The sequence below is a fragment of the Merops nubicus genome, unplaced genomic scaffold (assembly GCF_000691845.1).
Source record: "Merops nubicus isolate BGI_N331 unplaced genomic scaffold, ASM69184v1 scaffold8316, whole genome shotgun sequence".
NCBI lineage: Eukaryota > Metazoa > Chordata > Aves > Coraciiformes > Meropidae > Merops > Merops nubicus.
Genome location: NW_008612866.1, coordinates 30,701 through 49,018, shown reverse-complemented (window position 1 = coordinate 49,018; position 18,318 = coordinate 30,701). Strand labels below are relative to the sequence as shown.

Genomic DNA, 18,318 nt, shown 5'->3' with positions numbered 1-18,318 from the left:
ACTGCTACTGCTGATTAGTCACTAACTCTCACATCTTTCTGGAATCATGACATAAATCAAGCATCAGTCAAATATGTTCAGTGAAAGAAAAATAATATCAAAGATTTTTCCTGTTCTTCCCTAAAGCAGTTCTGCTCATCAGCACAGTAAATATCTGCTGTTTAAGCAGGCCTGTCTTCTTGAAGCACTTTGATATTTTTTGTGGTAGACCTCAACAGAGGTGCAAAGAGAGCACATTCACTTGAGTGTCAAAAATAAGTACTCTATTTGGTGGCAGACAAGCCCAGGACACATTGCACTGAAACTTGGAGTTCATGTGAATTTTTTTGAGCAGACTTCTTTATTCACACTGGGGCATTTTGGCCAGTGTGCACTACAGCTTTCTGGAAAACAATGAAGAATCTTTCTGTGATATGTAACTGAAAACAGAATCCTTTGAGCCAGTAATAACAAAACAAACTTAATTTCCTAATTGTTGTCATAATATTTTGGAATTTGATTTCAAATTATGGCTTTGACTAAGAAAATGAAGATTCTTTAAACTAGTATAGCACACGAACATTTTGTTTGTACCAATATTATAAGGATTTCTTGATGGAAAAAAATTGTTAGTAAACTGCTGTCAGGCAGCTATTAAAAAATTACGTATATATCAAATTCTCTTACCACAGCAGTTAAACTTACTCTTCTGGTTTTATAACATAAGAATATCTACACATTAGGCAGAGCCATAGATTTGTAAATAATTTCTGTATGTCCTTTAGTTATATGAATTAGTATTTCCATAGTAGTGACACTGAGGTAGAGGAGAGGGCACAGGCAGGGATTGCCATAATTCTGTGCTGCTGGACTTGCTTCAGAATAAAAAATTGTGTCTGTCTTGACTTATGTTTTTGTTGAAAATATTTCCAAAAAGGAAATAATGGTAAATTTGTCTGAAGGTACTGACTTGCACTTTGTGATATTGCACCAAAATACAGACTCAGGTTATTAGATAACACGTGGACTCTTTGCTAAAGTGTCAGCGTGTTGCAGTTGTAGATTAGATCATTGGCATGAAAGGGAAAGGGTATGTATTTAACTGTAAATACAAATGCAATGACTCTTTGATTTGAATTATTCTACAGAAGCCACTAATGCAGTTCTCGGGCAACATTTTTTCCAAAATGGCTGTGACAGTCTGTTTGGTTTTTTTCACTTATGTCTGTAATTTCATTGTTACGTAACATTTGGGAGTTACAAAAAGAGGAATAAGTGATGTATTTCCCACTGTTACAACTATTTTACACCTTTTCTCTTAGTTCTGAGGAAGAACAAAGTGAAATAGTATGAGTTATTTGAGCACTGAAGCAGTATCTTTTTTATTGAAAAGAAATGCTGGTAGAGTATAGAAGCCCTTTAAAGAGTGCTATCTTTGGGCTTGAAATTGCAGCTAAGCAGCATCTTTAGATGCTTCAGGATACATTAGATAGAGAATGAACCATGACATGAATTGGATATTTCAAACTAGGCAAGGCAAAACTGTCCTGTATAAAGGTGCTCGATCTGCCTGGTTACTACATTGGCACTGCAGCCTATTTCTACAAGTACCAATAGTGTAATTTAATAGAAATTGCTAGTCTTTTTAAAAAATGGGCTAATCAGATGAAGAAAGTTATTTCTCATTGTTACCATATGCTCCATAGAACTACCTGTAGGGTAGAGAAATAATGGAAAACTGACCTGCCACTCCAGCCTAGATAGAAGAATGCTGCATAGGAGATACCTGCTGTATTTATTTTCTTCTTCCCCATGTCAGCTCTTCATTGACCCTTCCGCTCTATAGCTAGCTTGCCCATTCTTATTCTCATCCTGCCACCTGCAGCATTTACTAATTCTTTTTTTCATATTACAGAACTCTTTGAATGTGTTCAGGAATTATTGAGGAAAAAAAGAACACTCCTAGGGACAGGGACTATTAAGCCTGCAGATGTGGCAGGAAGCAGGACATTCAGTGAAATATGATCTTACACTCAAAATGCTCTGTGGAAACAAGATTAAGGCCAATGGCAGAGGCCAGCCCAGTGTGCATAGCCCTTGTTCTGAGAGGCTGTGACACAGTGACAGCTGCTCTCTGTCGCTTAGTGTGGAGCAGGGATTCACAACCAGAACAGTGGAGGGGGTAATTTCATGTCTTGCCTACTTGAGTTGTCAATGGAAGTCAGTAAGCCAAAATTTGCAACACCAGTTGTTCCACTGATTTCACCAGAACACCTCCAGTGGTGGATTTGATTGAATTAGACCACTTAAGAGGCTCAGAAGAGCAAGATTTGAGCCTACAGGCTTCAATGTGTGAAAACAGTCTCAGGCTGTTTTGATGATCAGTAGGGCTAGAGTAAGGAGTATATTCCCAGTATCATTGGTCAACAACACAGAATCTTGTTTTAACTCAGTGAAGGGAACGTTCTTTGGTCTTTTTCTCTTTTGCCGGGTATTACTGAAAAGAGCAATGCACACATTTACACATGGCAGGAGAGCAGAGCAATAAACAGGGTAATTCCTCACATCTCCATTCTGGGGCATGGCAGAGTTTAATTTCATTCCATTCACAATTTCGTCAAAATCTGCTGCAGCCGACTTGATGCAAGCACATAAACACTTCCCTGCTGAAAGTCACCTGTACTAAATTAATTCTGTTACATAGGTTTTAGTTTTATACAGAACCCAAGGGCAGATTTTTAGTGTTTCAGGGTGGATAAAGGGAGATATGGTATGTTATTAATGTTTGCATTTTCTGACTTTTGCAAATTTGCTCAAACTATAATGTTTTCAGTCTCCAGATCTGCTTAATGGCACACTTAATGGCTGTGCAGTATCCCAGTGGGAAGTCATAAATATCTTCTTCCTGTCTGGAATTGTGCAGGTGATTGTTATCAATGCCTGTATAGGTTAGCGTGGATGTTTTTCTAACCTATTTTGAAATCACATGACATTGTTTTAAGGATATATTTACAATATGGTCATTTGTCTTCCCGAAAAATGAGAGCAGCTGAGCTGGAAACACAATGTTTAATTTATGTCAAACCATTGCTAATCACGACTGTTACTGGAATGTACTCTATATCAACAATATTCAGTGTACTCTAGATAAGTTGGGAAATCTGCTCCAGTCATCCTTGGCAGAAATGTGGTAGCCACATCTATATCAGATACATTTTTCATATAGTGCTATGAAAGTCAAAGTTAATATTTCCCTTGCTACTATGCTTTTATTCTCTTCTGTATCTTTGCTTCTCCCAGGTATTAAGACTTTTATTCTCCTCTTACGTTGTGTAGTCCTGAAGAACATTAAATATTAGTCTTTGGACTTTTCATATAACTTACCCAATTTTCTGTTAGTTCCTGTCCTGTTTTCCGTTACCCAAAAGACAAAGTAATTTGAATAGACTGCAACAAAACCCCTACAAAATTAGCCTACAGAAGAGATGACTCAGGGGAGATCTTATCAGTGTGTGTAAATATCAGAAGGGAGGGTGTAAAGAAGATGGTGCCAGATTCTTTTCAGTGGTGCACAGTGACAGGACCAGGGGCGATGAAAACTGAAACACAGGAGGTTCTGTCTGAACATCAGGAAACACTTCTTTTACTGTGAGGCAGACTGAGCACTGGCACAAGTTGCCCAGAGAGGCTGAGGAGCCTCCATCCTTGGAGGTATTCCATATCAATTCAGATATAGTCTAGGGCAACCTTGTGTAGGTGGCCCCACTTGAACAGTGGGGTTAGGTAAGATGAACTCCAGAGGTCCATTCCAACCTCAACTGTGATCCTGTGGAAAAAGTACAAGGGATTAGAACTAATCTTAAATGTACTTTTTTTGGCTCATGTCTACGTTTTTCTTCTCAAGTCCTTAGACTTGCATGGTGTGTGATATATATACATGCTTACAAGCAGCATGCAACTGGACTGTTTGAGGACAATATTTGTCCTAGCTATGGTTGTATCTTTGCAAAGAAAAAAATTTTCACATTCATTGAAAAAGCACAAATTTCCTTCATTAATGGATTATCCTCATGTATTCTCATATATTCTGAAATGTATTGTTCATTCACATATTCTGAAATGATCCACTGCATGTTATGTTTCTGGGCAAGGACTTGATAGTTAAAGTATTAAACGTGTATTTGCCACAGATGTAAACAGAGCAAGGCTTATATTCAGCCTGTGATGATTTTTATAGTTCTACCAGAAAACTGAGATCTAGGGTGTTCATGGGCAGTCACTTCTGTTCCATACCTCGTGCTTCCTGTTTCTGACCCACACACCATCTAAATGTCCTCTGAAACTGTGCTCCAGAAGTGTGATCTTTGCATTATGGGTCAGGTGGGTCTATTGTCAGCACAGCCAGCATGCAGTACAGAGACAGACGTACAGAGCCTTTCCACACTCACCATCATTGCATAACACCCTGTAAATATCCTGCAGGCTCATTAATATACAATTAGATTCACTATGGCATAAAACTCAGTTTGATTTCTTTCCATCATCCCTCCGTGTTTGTGAAAAGGAAAGTAACTTTATATGTTACCAGCTTAATGGTACTGAGGAAATGACTTGGAAGTTTCATCATTCTGAACTTTGCCAAATTACTGTCTCAGTAAGGCACTGGTTATATTACCATCTGCAACACCCCATTGCATTAATATGCATAAATCCTCCTTGCCTTAGCCTTGTGAGTAATCCCATTGACATCAATTTGTTCCTAAATCTTTTAATAACTACAGAGTTGTAGCATTTTGCAGGATCACCTTCAGGGTTCACAAGACAGACAACGGCACTGTCTGCAGATAACTTCATTGAATAACACGGCAAGCAGAACTGCAGTTTGACCTCTGCTTCATGCCTGGTGATTTTCATCCTTAAGGGCTCAGACGTTCCCTATGAATTTGTAAATTTTTTCACTTGGATCATGGGACCTCCAATGACCCCCTGAAACAGTTGAACAGTGTAGCAAATGGGCACAGATAATTCAACAGAACATCAGCTTTAATCGTTCTTTACTCTTCCTGTTTATGCCTACAGTGAAAGCTGAGGCTAGTGCAAGTTCTTTCTGCCTCAAGAGTGGGTGGATTTTCAGGCAGAAGTGTTTCTTTCATAAATAGTTTTAAAGACATGCAGCATCACTGTCCTGTTAAACTAAGGAGACTTGCCAGTCTTTTTTTTAAAAAAAAAAATTTCTTAATTTACAAAAAGTAATTAGCAGTATGTGAGAATTTGGAAGCAATAAATGAAAGTTACTGTGCCCTCTTAGGAGTTGTTGAGATATTTTCTTTAGAGCAGTGATTTAAGGTTACTTTCTTAGCTAGCAGTAATTTGAAGGGATTATCTTTTAGGGGGAGAGTGTCAGCAAATCCTAGAATACTTTAGTCCTTTTCTATCTCAATTAATTAGACAGAAAGGTGCAGAAGATTAATTTCTTCCAATGTCAAATCGTGTTTCCACAGTGGTCTCCTCATAACCCAACAGGAGATAAGAGTTCCTGAGCCTCAACTTTATTGTACTGAGAGCATGTAAAATATTTACCAGTTTTGTCCTGCCCTATTTCCTGTCTCTGTTCATCTTCCTTTGCTGTTCCCATTTTAGTTGGTAAGACAAATCTTTTTGTCAGCCTCTGTATGTATTAAGAAAAACAGAAGAGAGAGGTATTGCTGTTTTTACATGCTCATAAAACATAGGCTTTAGACAAGATGGAAAAGATAATTCAGGAATTTTCCTATGTTCTGAAGTTTAGAACATGAAGGGAGGTGGTGCTTGAGACCCCATGTTCAACCTGGGTCCTTCCATGTACCATGGCATGGTTCTGGAGTCAGTTTGTTCCCTTCTGCACACCCTATGCTGTGAGGGAATATACTGAGTTATTCCTCCCTCCAGTGGTCCAGCACATTGGATTGTTGGTGTATGATGTAAGAGCAGGAGGAGGATTTTGGCTGTTGGTTTGCCTGCAGATAATAATATCCTTCTTAGTGGGCACGTGGTCAGCAGAAGAGCTGTGGACTTGTCAGGCCAAGATTACAAAACTCAGCCTTTCTGTGCCTTTTACCCTTAGTAAAATGGGGATGAACCTACCTTTGATATTTGTCTTGCTTATTTTGGGATGTACCCTGCTTAATAACATTATTTTTATTGGAGGCTATAATGCTGCTGTCATAGAAACAAAAAGTAGTTGAAAATCTAATCATGACACAATACCAGATTTTCTCCCTTTTCTCTCTCTCTAGATTTATAGAGTGTGGGATATACAGACACTTTCACTGCTGCAAGTCTTTCATGACAGTCAAGGGAGACCTGGAGAGATGGGAACCTTCTCCATGGTATTTGACAACGACTGTGGTGTGCTTATTACTGGTACGTTACTGCAGCTGATGACCCTTCTCCTGGAGTGTAGTGTCCTTCATGGTTACGTACAACTCCAGCTGAGTACAGGAATAAAGTGTAGGAGATGTATAGTATACTGGGAGGTAATGGTATTTGCACATTAAGACCATTTTAAAGGGGATCTTGTTTTATATGGTGCTAATTCCAATACGAAAATATATATATGAGAATATGCAGCATGGAAATTAACAGCAGGAACCAGAGGAAATGAGAAAGCCTTCTCTGAGGGCAAGGTGAGCCTTCTTTAAAAAACTAAATTACAGATACTGTTCTATAGTCTTGTCATTTCTTGAAAGCTACTAAGCTGCTGATATTCCCCTAAAACTATTCCTCTAATACTCTCCCCCCATTTGGAGATCAAAGAAGTAAAGTATAGTGTCTGTGGAGCACTCATAACTGTATTCAAACTTGTTATTTAACTCAGTAGCTACAGAGAGCCCACAGTCTGTGGTGTCAACAGATGCACTGTCCAATTGATCAGGAATAAAATATTCTAGGAACTCATCCCAAGGTTTTGGGGCTCCATCTCCTGACTCTGTAGCAAGGAGCCTGGAACCTCCAAGGGACCAGAGTTCCATGAGGTCCTTCGCTAAGGATATTGGCCTTCTGTAACTAAGGCAGAGACTCAGGAAACTGGCAGTTTCTCTGTCCCAGAGATGTAGCCACTGAAAAAACACAGCTTTGAGCCTGTTTGGGGGCAATAGAAGCCTGAGATATACCAGGCAAATGAACTCATTGCCTTTGGAGACACCTTTTTCTATCCTAGGGACAAGGCATAAAGCTTTTAAATCTTGTCAGATCTGAGAATATGAATGTGAAACATTTTGTTTTCTGTGATCTGGTAGCTTCCATTGAATCTTTGTGCCAATTGTTTTAGAAGCCTAAATATATAACAATATATTGTTATATATATATTGTGGCCTCTAGTTCACTGTATATGTATTTAGACATTTGATCAGCACTTCAAAGCTTAAGAAGCTTCTGTTTCTAGGTCTTATTTTAAAAATGTCCTTAATATTAATCAGTCTAGTTCTTAAAGAGTTTTAATCACTAAAGGATACAGATATGATCTTCAGTTCAAATTTGTTAGTGAGATTTTCAAGGCTTAGTAATGTAGGGATTTTACATGGATAAATCCTTGACAAAATGAGGTAACTCTGCCCTTATAAACAATGATTGGAGCAGTGCCTAAATAACCGAGTCCAGGGCCAGACTTTTACAGATAATAACTGATTCCATTGAAGGGCTAAGTGAGTGTCTCCTTGCCCCTCAAGAAGACAAGAAACTGAGGCTATGTATGGGCAAGTTAATTCTCATTGCTACGTACCTGAATTTTCTGCTATTAGTTCACTAAAATCCATAAATCACGGCTCACCTTCATCCTTCATTTGAATGTTGCCATTGCTTTCCTGCTGTGCCTTTCCCAAGCTGCTGGCCCCTGTGCCTGGACTTAGGCCAAGCGCTGGGCAATTTCACCCTGTGCTGCATCCTCACTGCTGACTGCTGCTCCTCTGCTGGTAGAACCCCAGTCATACTGGAACTGCAATAGGAGGCTGCATGTGTAGTTTGGCTTGTGAGCCTGCATTGTAAATTTTGTCCTTTCTTTTGTCTTCTTGTCCCCATCTGCCTCTCTGTCTTTGCAACCCTTCTGATTCGAGAGCACTGGAAGGTGTCTGGAAAACACCATTCAGCAGTGCGGTGTAAGGGGAGGTACTGGAAAGGCATCATCATTCCCTGCAGACAGAGCTGCTTTATCCCTAAGAAAGTGGATACCAGAATTTGTTTTAGGGATATATCTGCCAATTTGTTTTATTTATTTAGGTTCATTCCACTTCATGACTGGAGGACTTAGGGCTTCTAATGATTTGGAGTCAGGGTATCAATCCCATCACAGGTGGGCAGATGGTTGTTTAAGGCAGGTAAATACTTGGCCATTGTTTAACGTGCTCCCACTAAAGCAGCAGTTAATGTTTTCAGGTTTAGAGAACAGATATTCTCAAGAAACAGACAATATTCCTTATCCTTTTCAGAAAAACTCAGAGGAACTCTACAGTTCACAAAAATTCTTTTTATATCCAGGGAAAGTAATCGGTTCTATAAACAAAATGTATATATTCTCACTTCTCTCACCCTGTGCAGGTTCAACTGTCATTGATATTTATCCCCTAGCTTATATGGTACAAGACGCGAGACAGGTGCCACAGACACATGAGAAAAGCATCAATGTTCTGGTTTACAACAGGGCTTTTCACCAGATTCTCACTATCTGCTCTGAGTCAATACTGAAGGTAAGTATAAGCTGACACCATTTAAACTGAAAAAGAAAAGTGCTAGCCTTTTTTATTGCAAATAAGTTACTGGGAAATTAGATAAATGATTAGTATTTATTATTTGTTATTCGAAGTGTTGGTTTGTTGGCTGGTTTTGTGCACAAATTCCCCAGGGGAGTGGTGGCCATGATAAAGAAACTTATTTGGATTCAGCAGCATTACTTTTATCAGATAACTGCTTCCCTGACCTGCACAGACTTAGCGGCACTTCAAGCACCAGGTAGATTGAGCTTTGGAGGTTCTGGATTTAGTATCATTTTATTTCCTTTGGCTGAACAGGTACACTTCACCTGTTCCAGCAATGTGTCCTTGCAAGTATATCAATGAAAGTCCATTGGCTATTTAGTAGGCTAAAAGGAAAATTTTTAACTTCCATAATGTCAAACTGTGCATTCAATGGACAATTCATGGAAGCACAATTACACATTATTTTTCAGTTTAGAAGGCATATCTGATGAGCTTCTCTTTATCATTTAAGAAGCATTTGAGTCCCAGACAGCTTAGTAGAGTATAAATGTGTATTTTACACGTTTTATGGATTGGCATAAAATGTGAAAAAAAGTCACTTTGTAAAAACAGGACTCTGTAAAAGATGCTGCTCTCAGATAAAAAGATTCCTTCCCTAAAACTGAAAGCTTCATTGAGGCACACAGTGTGCCTAAACTATAAAACCTGACTTTTTGTCCTCCTGTTTTGCTGCTTGTTCATCTGGTCCGCTTCTAATTGCCTTGCAGTTCTGGAGCCAATTTGCTGACCTTCTCTAGATCCTTTTCTCATTAAATAATTTCCCAGAACGTGCTGTTCTGAGCCTTTAGGTTTTCAAGTCATACAGTGAGAGAGAAGTCTTGAATATAATAGCCAATTAACAAGAAAACTAACAAGATGGAGATTGTTTTATCACTTTTTAATCATAGCTCTGTTTGTGTTGAAACATTATTGAAAAGTTTAAACTCATCTGTTAGCTTTACTGTTTGCATTTGAATCACTAGAGCATAGTTGCCATGCAAGTGTCAGCAAACCCTCAGATAATACAATGAATCATTACTGGTGTCATTACCAGGGTGACAATGACCAGCAGAGGTACCGAGGACCTGCAGTTTTCACCTGCTGGGGTCAGTGGGGTTGGATTTGTAGGGACAGGCAGCATCTGTTATTGGGCCAGCTGGTGATGCATGCCATTCCTGTGGAGAAAGGCTTGTTTTTGTACAGGTCTGTTCATTCTATACACCTGGTAAAGATGTTATTTCTCACTGTGAACCCTGCCTTCCTTAGACTGTGATGGCTACACCACCTTTACAATTACAAGATAGTTTTGGGCACCTGGTGCTGCAGAAAATTGAATCCAGACAGTGCGTATGACATGAGTGGCTACTTCATAAATACTTGAATCTGAGCTACCCCATTACAGCAACCAAACTTTGTACTTGTACTTCATTATAAGGCATTGCTTGAAATCCCCAAAGGATTAGACAATGATCAGATATAGTTGTTCCTACATTTTTGGACCAAATGTTTAGCAGAAGTCTCCTCATTTTGATATTTAGCAGAGGAATTACAGTTTAAGCTGTTCTTTTTAATTATTTTTTTATAACTTTTGCACTGTAAAAACTTATTATGCTTAACAACATTCTCTCTGACCTAACAAAGGTCTTTCTCATAGCATACTAAATAGAATGGCTTCTCTGTCGAGAGGAACATTTTCAGGGAAATTACAATAGTATTTCAGTAAAAGAACAGGGTAGTGCACTACTGTAACAGAGAATCTGTTTCATGGGATGTGAAAATTTGCTCTTGGAAATATTTGTCTTTCGCCAATTACACTAGAACACATTGTGTGGTGAGTTTTATAGGATGCAATACAAATAATTACCATCTTGTTTTTTCAGGTCTGGGACCTAGAAACAGGGTATCAAATATATCAGATTGAAGATGCACATGGCCTGAATACTGAAGTGATCTGTGCAGCCATTGAAATAAATGGTGTTTATCTTGCTACTGGGGCACGTGATGGTAAGGCAATTAAATACTTACCACATTTTTATTACATTTATTTAAAATTATATAATACATGAGCAGATAGAAATCTTCCTTGACTGTCTCAGTGACAGAATAATGAATTTTGGCTTTCTTCCAAGGTGGCAGGAAGGATATGCAGAGAGGAATGCACAACTGTCAGTCTAGGGAAAAGGGTGGGCAGGGGGCTTGTCATGGTTGAGTTTTATTTGATAATGATTCATAGAAAGGTGATTTTGGGCTGTTTGGTCTCTGGTACTTTGCTAACCTATTGCTCTCTGGAAGACTATCTTGAAAGCTCTTGGTCTGAAAACATTTTTCCTTATAGGAATTAGCACCTAGATCTGTAATTAAATGGCTGCAGATAGAGAACAGTAGTTTTTCAATTCTATAGTATCTAAGCCTAATTTTATAGTCTCTGCAGGCACTAAACAATGGAATATGTGTATATGTGTATATATACACACGTTTCCTGATTTTTTTATGTGTTACTTAGGATGCATCAGCTTTACGTAATTTGAGAAAACCTCTCCAATACACAAGTGCTACACTGAACACTGCAGCAACCCTTAATAATTTTGTTATCTGCTAACATGACTGAATAATTCTTCTCTGATTCAAATGTTCAAGAGTACGCACTTGAATTATTAAAACACATTGAATTTGTGAAAGTTGCATCACATAAAGTGGAGGTGGCCTTTTCCACACGGCAAATTGGCCAATGTTTCTTGTTTATACTTGAGAGCAGGGACTGCACCCTTTATGGCAAGCATACCTTAGGAGCATAACAGATGGTGAATGCTATCCATTCTTGCAAAAGTGAAGTCATATGCAATAGCTGATTCACTTAAGATAATGCTGTAGCTCAGAACCCGAAGTCTCCTGCCTGACAGCCTCCACTCCACTTGCTCTCTGATAACATTAGTCCAGAAACAGAAGGTAGACAGTGGTCTTTTATCCTGGGCTGCAGCAAAAACAGACATGGAAAAAAGATGGAAAAATGGTGGTGCTGATGCTGATGTCTACTGCTAAGTTTTGTGTCTCTCAGGGTGCTTGCTTAAGAAACACAAGCATCTTTACAGCTTTTGAAAGACCAGTGTCCTAGCTCTAAACTTTCAATTGTATTTCCTTTTTTATTCTTTCCCTGTTGGATCCAGTTAAAATTTCTGACTTTGAAACACAGGTTATTGCTGAAAGTTCATTCTCTTTTGTATATCTTCCACATCTATGTGTAGGAACAGTGAAAATCTGGGAGTTTGAAAGTGGGCAGGAAGTTAAAGCCTTGCCTTTGGCCCAGTGCAGCAAACATGAGTGTTGTTTGCTGAAGGTAGTTTATCTGAAGGCTACTGAGAGTCAACATGTACTTCTTGTTTTGGAGCAGAGTGGGAAGATGAAAATCATTCAGGTTTGTCAAATTTTTTATTTTCTTTTTTCCTAATCTAATTTGGTATCTCCTTCAAGGTAGAACAGAACTTTTTCATTAATTAGTTAAGTAAACCTTTAGAAACTGTTATGGAGCAATGCAGTTTGTGCACATCATCAAATTAGCTTTCTGTCTTTCTAAGTGTTAATATGTTCATTAGTCCATTGCTGGTTTGTAGCATTCTGATATTTTCTTACTTTGCATTTGCTTCTCTGTTCATGACTGAGATTTCAGTAGTCATAAATCCTTTAAAGTAAAAGCTTTAAAACATTGCTGTTGTTATTATAGACGTTGTTTACCCTGTTTAAATTGCTTCTAGTTCACCAGCAGCGGAGACTGGGTAGAACTGTTCCTGCAAATCCTGTTTATGTATTTAGTCCCACAGCACTGGTCATAGCCCTGCTTTTTAAGAGCACCTCAGGACCATGGCCATATTCTCATGAGGCAGCTGTACCTTTTCCTCTTTCACTGCTGCCTGTCAGCATTATTGTGCTCCTCAGGCAGTGGAGGACACAGCATCACCTTCCTGGGTTCTGGATACCTGTCCTTTGCAGAGAACTGCTGCCCCAATTCAGCAGCTGAGCCCTCAGATTCACTCAGATATTGCTAACCCATCCCAGTCACTTGTATGCCATAGAGGCTGAAGCTCTTCAACTGTAGCCTAATATCCTCATTGGTATATTTTCCCTCTATGGAGAGTAGGTGATCATGGCATTATCCTGCAAAAAAAAATCAATATCAGATCCAGTTTTGGATAAAGGATTTTGTATGTGTATCTAGAATTACTAGATTAAGACAGTGGCTGCTTAAGAACTGATACAAAGAAACAAGACAGTAATAAATCAGATTGACTTGCTTGGCTTGATCTTGAGAGTTTACTCTGTATTCCCTTCATCTAAAATTAACAGGATGCATTTGGAACTTGCAACAATTGTAGTTTCACTTCTCAGACAAACCACGTTTCTCTAGAATTTCCTTCTTCAAATGAGAATGTTTTCCTTGGGACAGAATTCTCCTCTGGAAACTTTAAATCCACTATGCAAGGGAACAAAGTTTGTGGGGAGAGTTAGTAAGATTTACTACATTGATGATACATTTAGGGGAAAAGCACATACATACTCTCATCTTGGTAAATAATTTATTACTTTTGAGCACCCTGATAATAAAAAGTTGTTTTATAAAGTGTTTGCTTTTGATATTCAGATTTTTCTGAAATACTGTGTCACACCAATTGCTCCCCAGAGTTAGTTCTGAAATTGTTAAATTATTTATTCAGTGTAAATGTATCCATTGACAAATGGGATGGTGAGGAGTTGAATTTCCTCCAAGTCTTTATGAATCTAAGTACGTCAATACTCTTTCACAGAATTGCAGAACTACTTTTTTTATACAAATGTTTCAGTGATAATGGGAAACACAAGTTATTAGCTTTTCAAGCAGCCCTCAATATAGTAGTTAGGAAAGTAAACTTAAGTAGCGACCAGCAACAGTTTATCCTTTTTCAGGAATCTACTATAGATCTCTCAATTTTTAGTCCTTCCTCCAAGGTATTTGTTTGATATACTTAATACCATAAGATTTACTAAAATCTTAATCATGCCATCATTCTGGAATTCAAGACATCTATGAAAACATCTGTGAAAACTTAAAGAGTTCATTTCAGTAACCAAAATGGACAGAAATATCAGAGTTAAAGCACAAACTAGATGCTGAAGTGAATTTGTTACAGTCAGAAAAACATCAAGGTAACTCCCAGTAGCCTATAGGCACAATGGGGAGGAATCAGTGACTTGGGGCCATGGCTGAACTGTACCTTCTTCTCACACAGTGGAACCACCACCAGTTTTACTGGTATGGTAGATACAAACTGTAGACTTGCAATGTTAATAAAATAAGCAGCTCTAACCGAAAAGACATCTTACTTTTAAGGAGTAGTTAAACTGAATAAAATCAAAAGTTCTGAACTGCACAGGTGGACAGCTTCTGATATAACACCAGGTGATGTAATGCGAGCTGGAATATCTCTGGCTGGTGCTTTAGTCTGCAGTGTAGGTATATGCTTCGTGATACCTGTAACAGGTTTTGTAGTTGGCACAGAAAACGAGCTTTTGGCACGCATTTGCTGATGCTTTTCCTATTAGTAGAGAAATCCTTTCCTTCCTCTTTCATTAAGTCAGTTATTTTAACAGGGTAACTCAGTTGAAACATATCTATATGTCACGTGGGTGCTTCCTGAGGCCGTGTCATTTCCACAAAGGAATGCAGTTGTCTCTCTGTCACTGAAGCCTGACACCTTACAAACACAGGATTTTTTCCCAGATATTCAGCTGCCATCTGACACCAGTTCTCTGGGGAATGATACAAAGGTGAGAAACGCTTTAAAGTTCCACGTTGGTTACAGAAGATTAGAAAGTAAAGTGTTTACTGTGCCCTTAAGGATTTCACATTTCAGCAACAGGATAAGAACCAAATAAGTATTCCAAACTTTTCTATATACTGAAAGTGTAAAAAAAATCATGTAAGAAGGTGATTGTTTCTAAAGGCTCTATCTTCCTAATAATCCATTGCATGGTTGTTGCCATGATTAAGTAGCTGCTCTGAACATACACTTCACATTCCTGTACAAAATAGTAAGTTGAGATTCTTGTATAAAGTCTTCTGAACATGAAATGCCATTCATCACTATAGCTAGACCAACCTTCAGTAATAGTGGCACATGAAGATCAAGCTGGGTGTTAAAGTGATTTACTTAAAACATAAATTTGACATTTTACTTTAATTGTTGACCAACTTAACTTGAATAGTCCATGAGACTTAAGTAATTTTCATTTTGTTTCATTTCACTAACTCTAACAGATCTGGATGATGTTTACGGAAAGGCCATTATATCTCTGTTCAGTGACTTACTCCTTTAACTTGATGAGTATTTCTGTAGATACCTACTTCTGACTAACCTTCAGTTCTCAGAGCTGTTTCTATATGCTCTAGCTGCAGCTGTCAGGATGGCAGATGAAGATGCCTGTCCTCTGCAGCAGGGAGTCTCCCAGTACTGTCGCTCCCTGCTTCCTTCTGGTGCTTCTGTATAGCTCAAATACAATAGTGTTAGAATAGCCTTCCACATGCAGTTGTTGTAGATTTGGGCATCTTGTTAAATTAACAGTTAAAACATTTCACTCTAGTATGTCCATATTGCTCCTACTAATTCTTTTTTAATGTTCTTTCTAGAATTTTATACCTTCTGTGGAAATTAAGTGTTTTGATGTTTTCAAAGACGAAGGATACAGTTTGATAGCTACAGGGAGTGCAAATGGTACAATAACTTTGTGGGATTTTGAATCTGCCTCTGTGAGATGCCTGTAAGTATTGCTTTCATGAAGGCATTTTGATCTCTCTTATTTTATACAAACTTTTCAAATTGCTCTCTCAAATTCTAAGATACCTGACTGTAAAAGGTGATGGATAACCAAGAGTTAAAGTGCCAATTTATGTGCCCCTCACACTTTCTTTCAACTTAAATTACTTTACTAGCTAGTCCTGACATCATTGGCAGAAGTGATCAAGAGAGAGTCATTTGAGGAAGGGATGATGTAATTAAGAACAGCGTTTTCATGTAAGAAAATGACAAAAAGTGAGCATAGGATGGTTTCATATTCTCAGGTGAATTAAGCTGCTACATCAGGAAACAATGGCAGCATGTCTGGTTAGATTGAGTGTAGCAGCACAGCAGTATTTTTGTGTTGGTGATGGAATACATGCCTTTTAAGAGCACACAAAGTCTGTATTTAACTATCCTACCCCGTAGCTGCACAGCATCCTTCCCATGTAACATTAGCATGTCTGTGAAAAAGTGAGCTGAGTTTTTCTGTACCACAGGAAATAATCAAAACTTAACTGCAGTTCTGACTCTGTCTCTTCTTTTGATTTTGCCTCCCCATATACGAGGGAGCCAACTCATGTGGGTGCATGGAAGACAGGAAAGTCAGTGCTTTGTTAGTAAAGTATTTTACCCAGGGTTCACATGACTGGTTTGAATGCCAGGAACCAGTCTGACAAAAAAAAAAAGGTACCTTTCTAATATTAACTTATCTAATTAACTTCAACATGTTACTGTACTTTTCTCTTTAATACTAATTTTCAAGGAAAAATCTTGGCTGAATGAATTATTCATAATTTCATCAGGTTCCTCTTTTTCCTGGTATTGTCTACCTACTCTTCACTGACATTAATCTAACATAGCTAATTAACTGTTTCTGAAAAACTGTCTAAAAATTTTAGGTGACTTGCATTCTGGGAAATAAAATATTTAATTTTTTAGATTATAATTACAGTGTGCAACTTTTTCTGGGAACAATACACAATCTATCTGACATATCCTGTACAAACATCTTTATTTTCAGGTGTAAAATTGATAAAGCCAGTCAGGCTTCAGCCCTTCAAGCATCTGGAGTCAGCTCTGTGTTGTTCCTTGTACATAATGCTTTCTCTTCCAGGTAACTGTGTGCATTTTATCATCCCTCAGGACAGGTCATTTGGAATTTTGTTATATGAAACTGATGTAATGTTTGTCCAGTATAGCAAATCTAAACTGAGGTTTTCTTTGTAGTTAATCAATTCAAGTTCAAACAGTTAATTAGCTTTCCCGCCCTTAAACCTTTGTAATGTTTATCAATCCATATTACATGGTCTTTTTCTATCATTCCACTAAGCTATCTTTTTGTCCTCTAAATGACCTCGTAAGTCTCAATTCTGTTGGTTTCAACAGGAGCCAGCTTCTGTCAGGTACCAGTTTTGTTGTGCACTGTACCTTTTTAAGGTACAGATAACTTTGGCAGCAGACTTCCTTATTTACAGCTCATACAATCCCCATGCTATTAGATACTCTCAGTAAACAAAGAGAGAGGCAAGCTCTCCCAGTTATTCAGGTACTTTTGTCAAAAACAGAGCAGCTGGGACATTGGTGTAAGCTATGTGGCAAGAACATCTCATGAGCACATTTGGAACTTTTGACTCAAATGTAAACATTGAAGACCAGATACAATTTTTTTTTCCTGAGTTTCTTCCACAGACTCTCATTTATAAGAATTTTCTTAACAGACTGAAAATAAGTTTCAAGAGTAATTATTTGCAGAGAAAAGCATAGTGTAAAATGAAATGGAACAAGCATTTGGCATGCACTGAATTTTTCCCCCTCACTTCTTAGGCAAAAACACCAGTGTTAATTTTTGTTTACTATGGATTTGATTTGCTCAAAACTGCTGTCAGGAGATATTGGCTGTGTAATATGAAAATATTACCTAGTTACTTGTATAAACTTCTAAAACACCAAAAACTTTTGGTCTAATTAGTCTAATAAATTTGGGGAATATTCAGTATGCTACATTACACTAGACGATGTTGTTTTCCAGAAAGCAAGCATGGAAGAATGTCAGTGACCTCCAATAATTTCTTTCACACAGGAGAATTAGTTCCCTGCCCTCTACTAATGCTGCTGTGAGAAGTGAAATTGGTGCCATCCCAGAGCACAAGAGCAGTTCTTTGAACCCATGTAAGGTAAGTAGAGTGGCTTCGTGGGTTTGTTAGCATTCAAAACAAACTTCTGTTTTAAAATCCTGTAGCTTCCTAAAATCCCTCCATAGAGCCATGCACGAAACTTAAGTATCAAGAATTACAGAGAAATGAAGTTTGTTCACCTAAGCTGAATGAGGTGGAGAATTTAGAAAATGTTCTGTCTAGCAGCTGACTCTGTGATACATGGGATAGCTGACTATCAAAATGTTTGTCAGATGCTTATCACTAGCAATTCTGACTTTCAGATGGAGGTACAGAAGAGCTCGAAGGGGAAATAAAATAGATAAATCATGAAGTACTTGAGTAAAAGTGGAACCACACCAACATTGCAGCCACATTTGCTTGCATACATTCTTTCAAATGACAGTATGTTTTTGGTGTGGTGATTTTTTTTTTTTAATTTGCCATCCAGGATGTCAGTGTCTCAAATGGTGTAATTTTATTAAGTATAGCATTATTATTTCTGTGACACTTGGAGTCCTTTTATGGCATATCTGAAAAGCAACAAATAGCAAGTAGGCAAAAAGGCAAAAATCCTGCTACCTCTCTGATTCTTTCCAGGATGTTGTTTCA

At 38.1% G+C, this 18,318-nt stretch overlaps 1 protein-coding gene across 1 annotated transcript in view; it reads left to right on the top strand.

Moving 5' to 3' along the window:
- The window catches only part of WDR64 (WD repeat domain 64), a gene marked incomplete at its 5' end in the record, with an annotated part of 56,667 nt that overhangs the window by 25,765 nt on the left and 12,584 nt on the right, over nt 1-18,318 (top strand). Inside the window, 8 exons of the mRNA XM_008941680.1 lie at nt 6,255-6,381; nt 8,551-8,699; nt 10,628-10,751; nt 11,990-12,159; nt 14,367-14,543; nt 15,403-15,533; nt 16,575-16,667; nt 17,643-17,727. Coding sequence (XP_008939928.1) covers nt 6,255-6,381; nt 8,551-8,699; nt 10,628-10,751; nt 11,990-12,159; nt 14,367-14,543; nt 15,403-15,533; nt 16,575-16,667; nt 17,643-17,727 — 1,056 coding nt within the window. The remainder of the gene's footprint in view (nt 1-6,254; nt 6,382-8,550; nt 8,700-10,627; nt 10,752-11,989; nt 12,160-14,366; nt 14,544-15,402; nt 15,534-16,574; nt 16,668-17,642; nt 17,728-18,318) is intronic.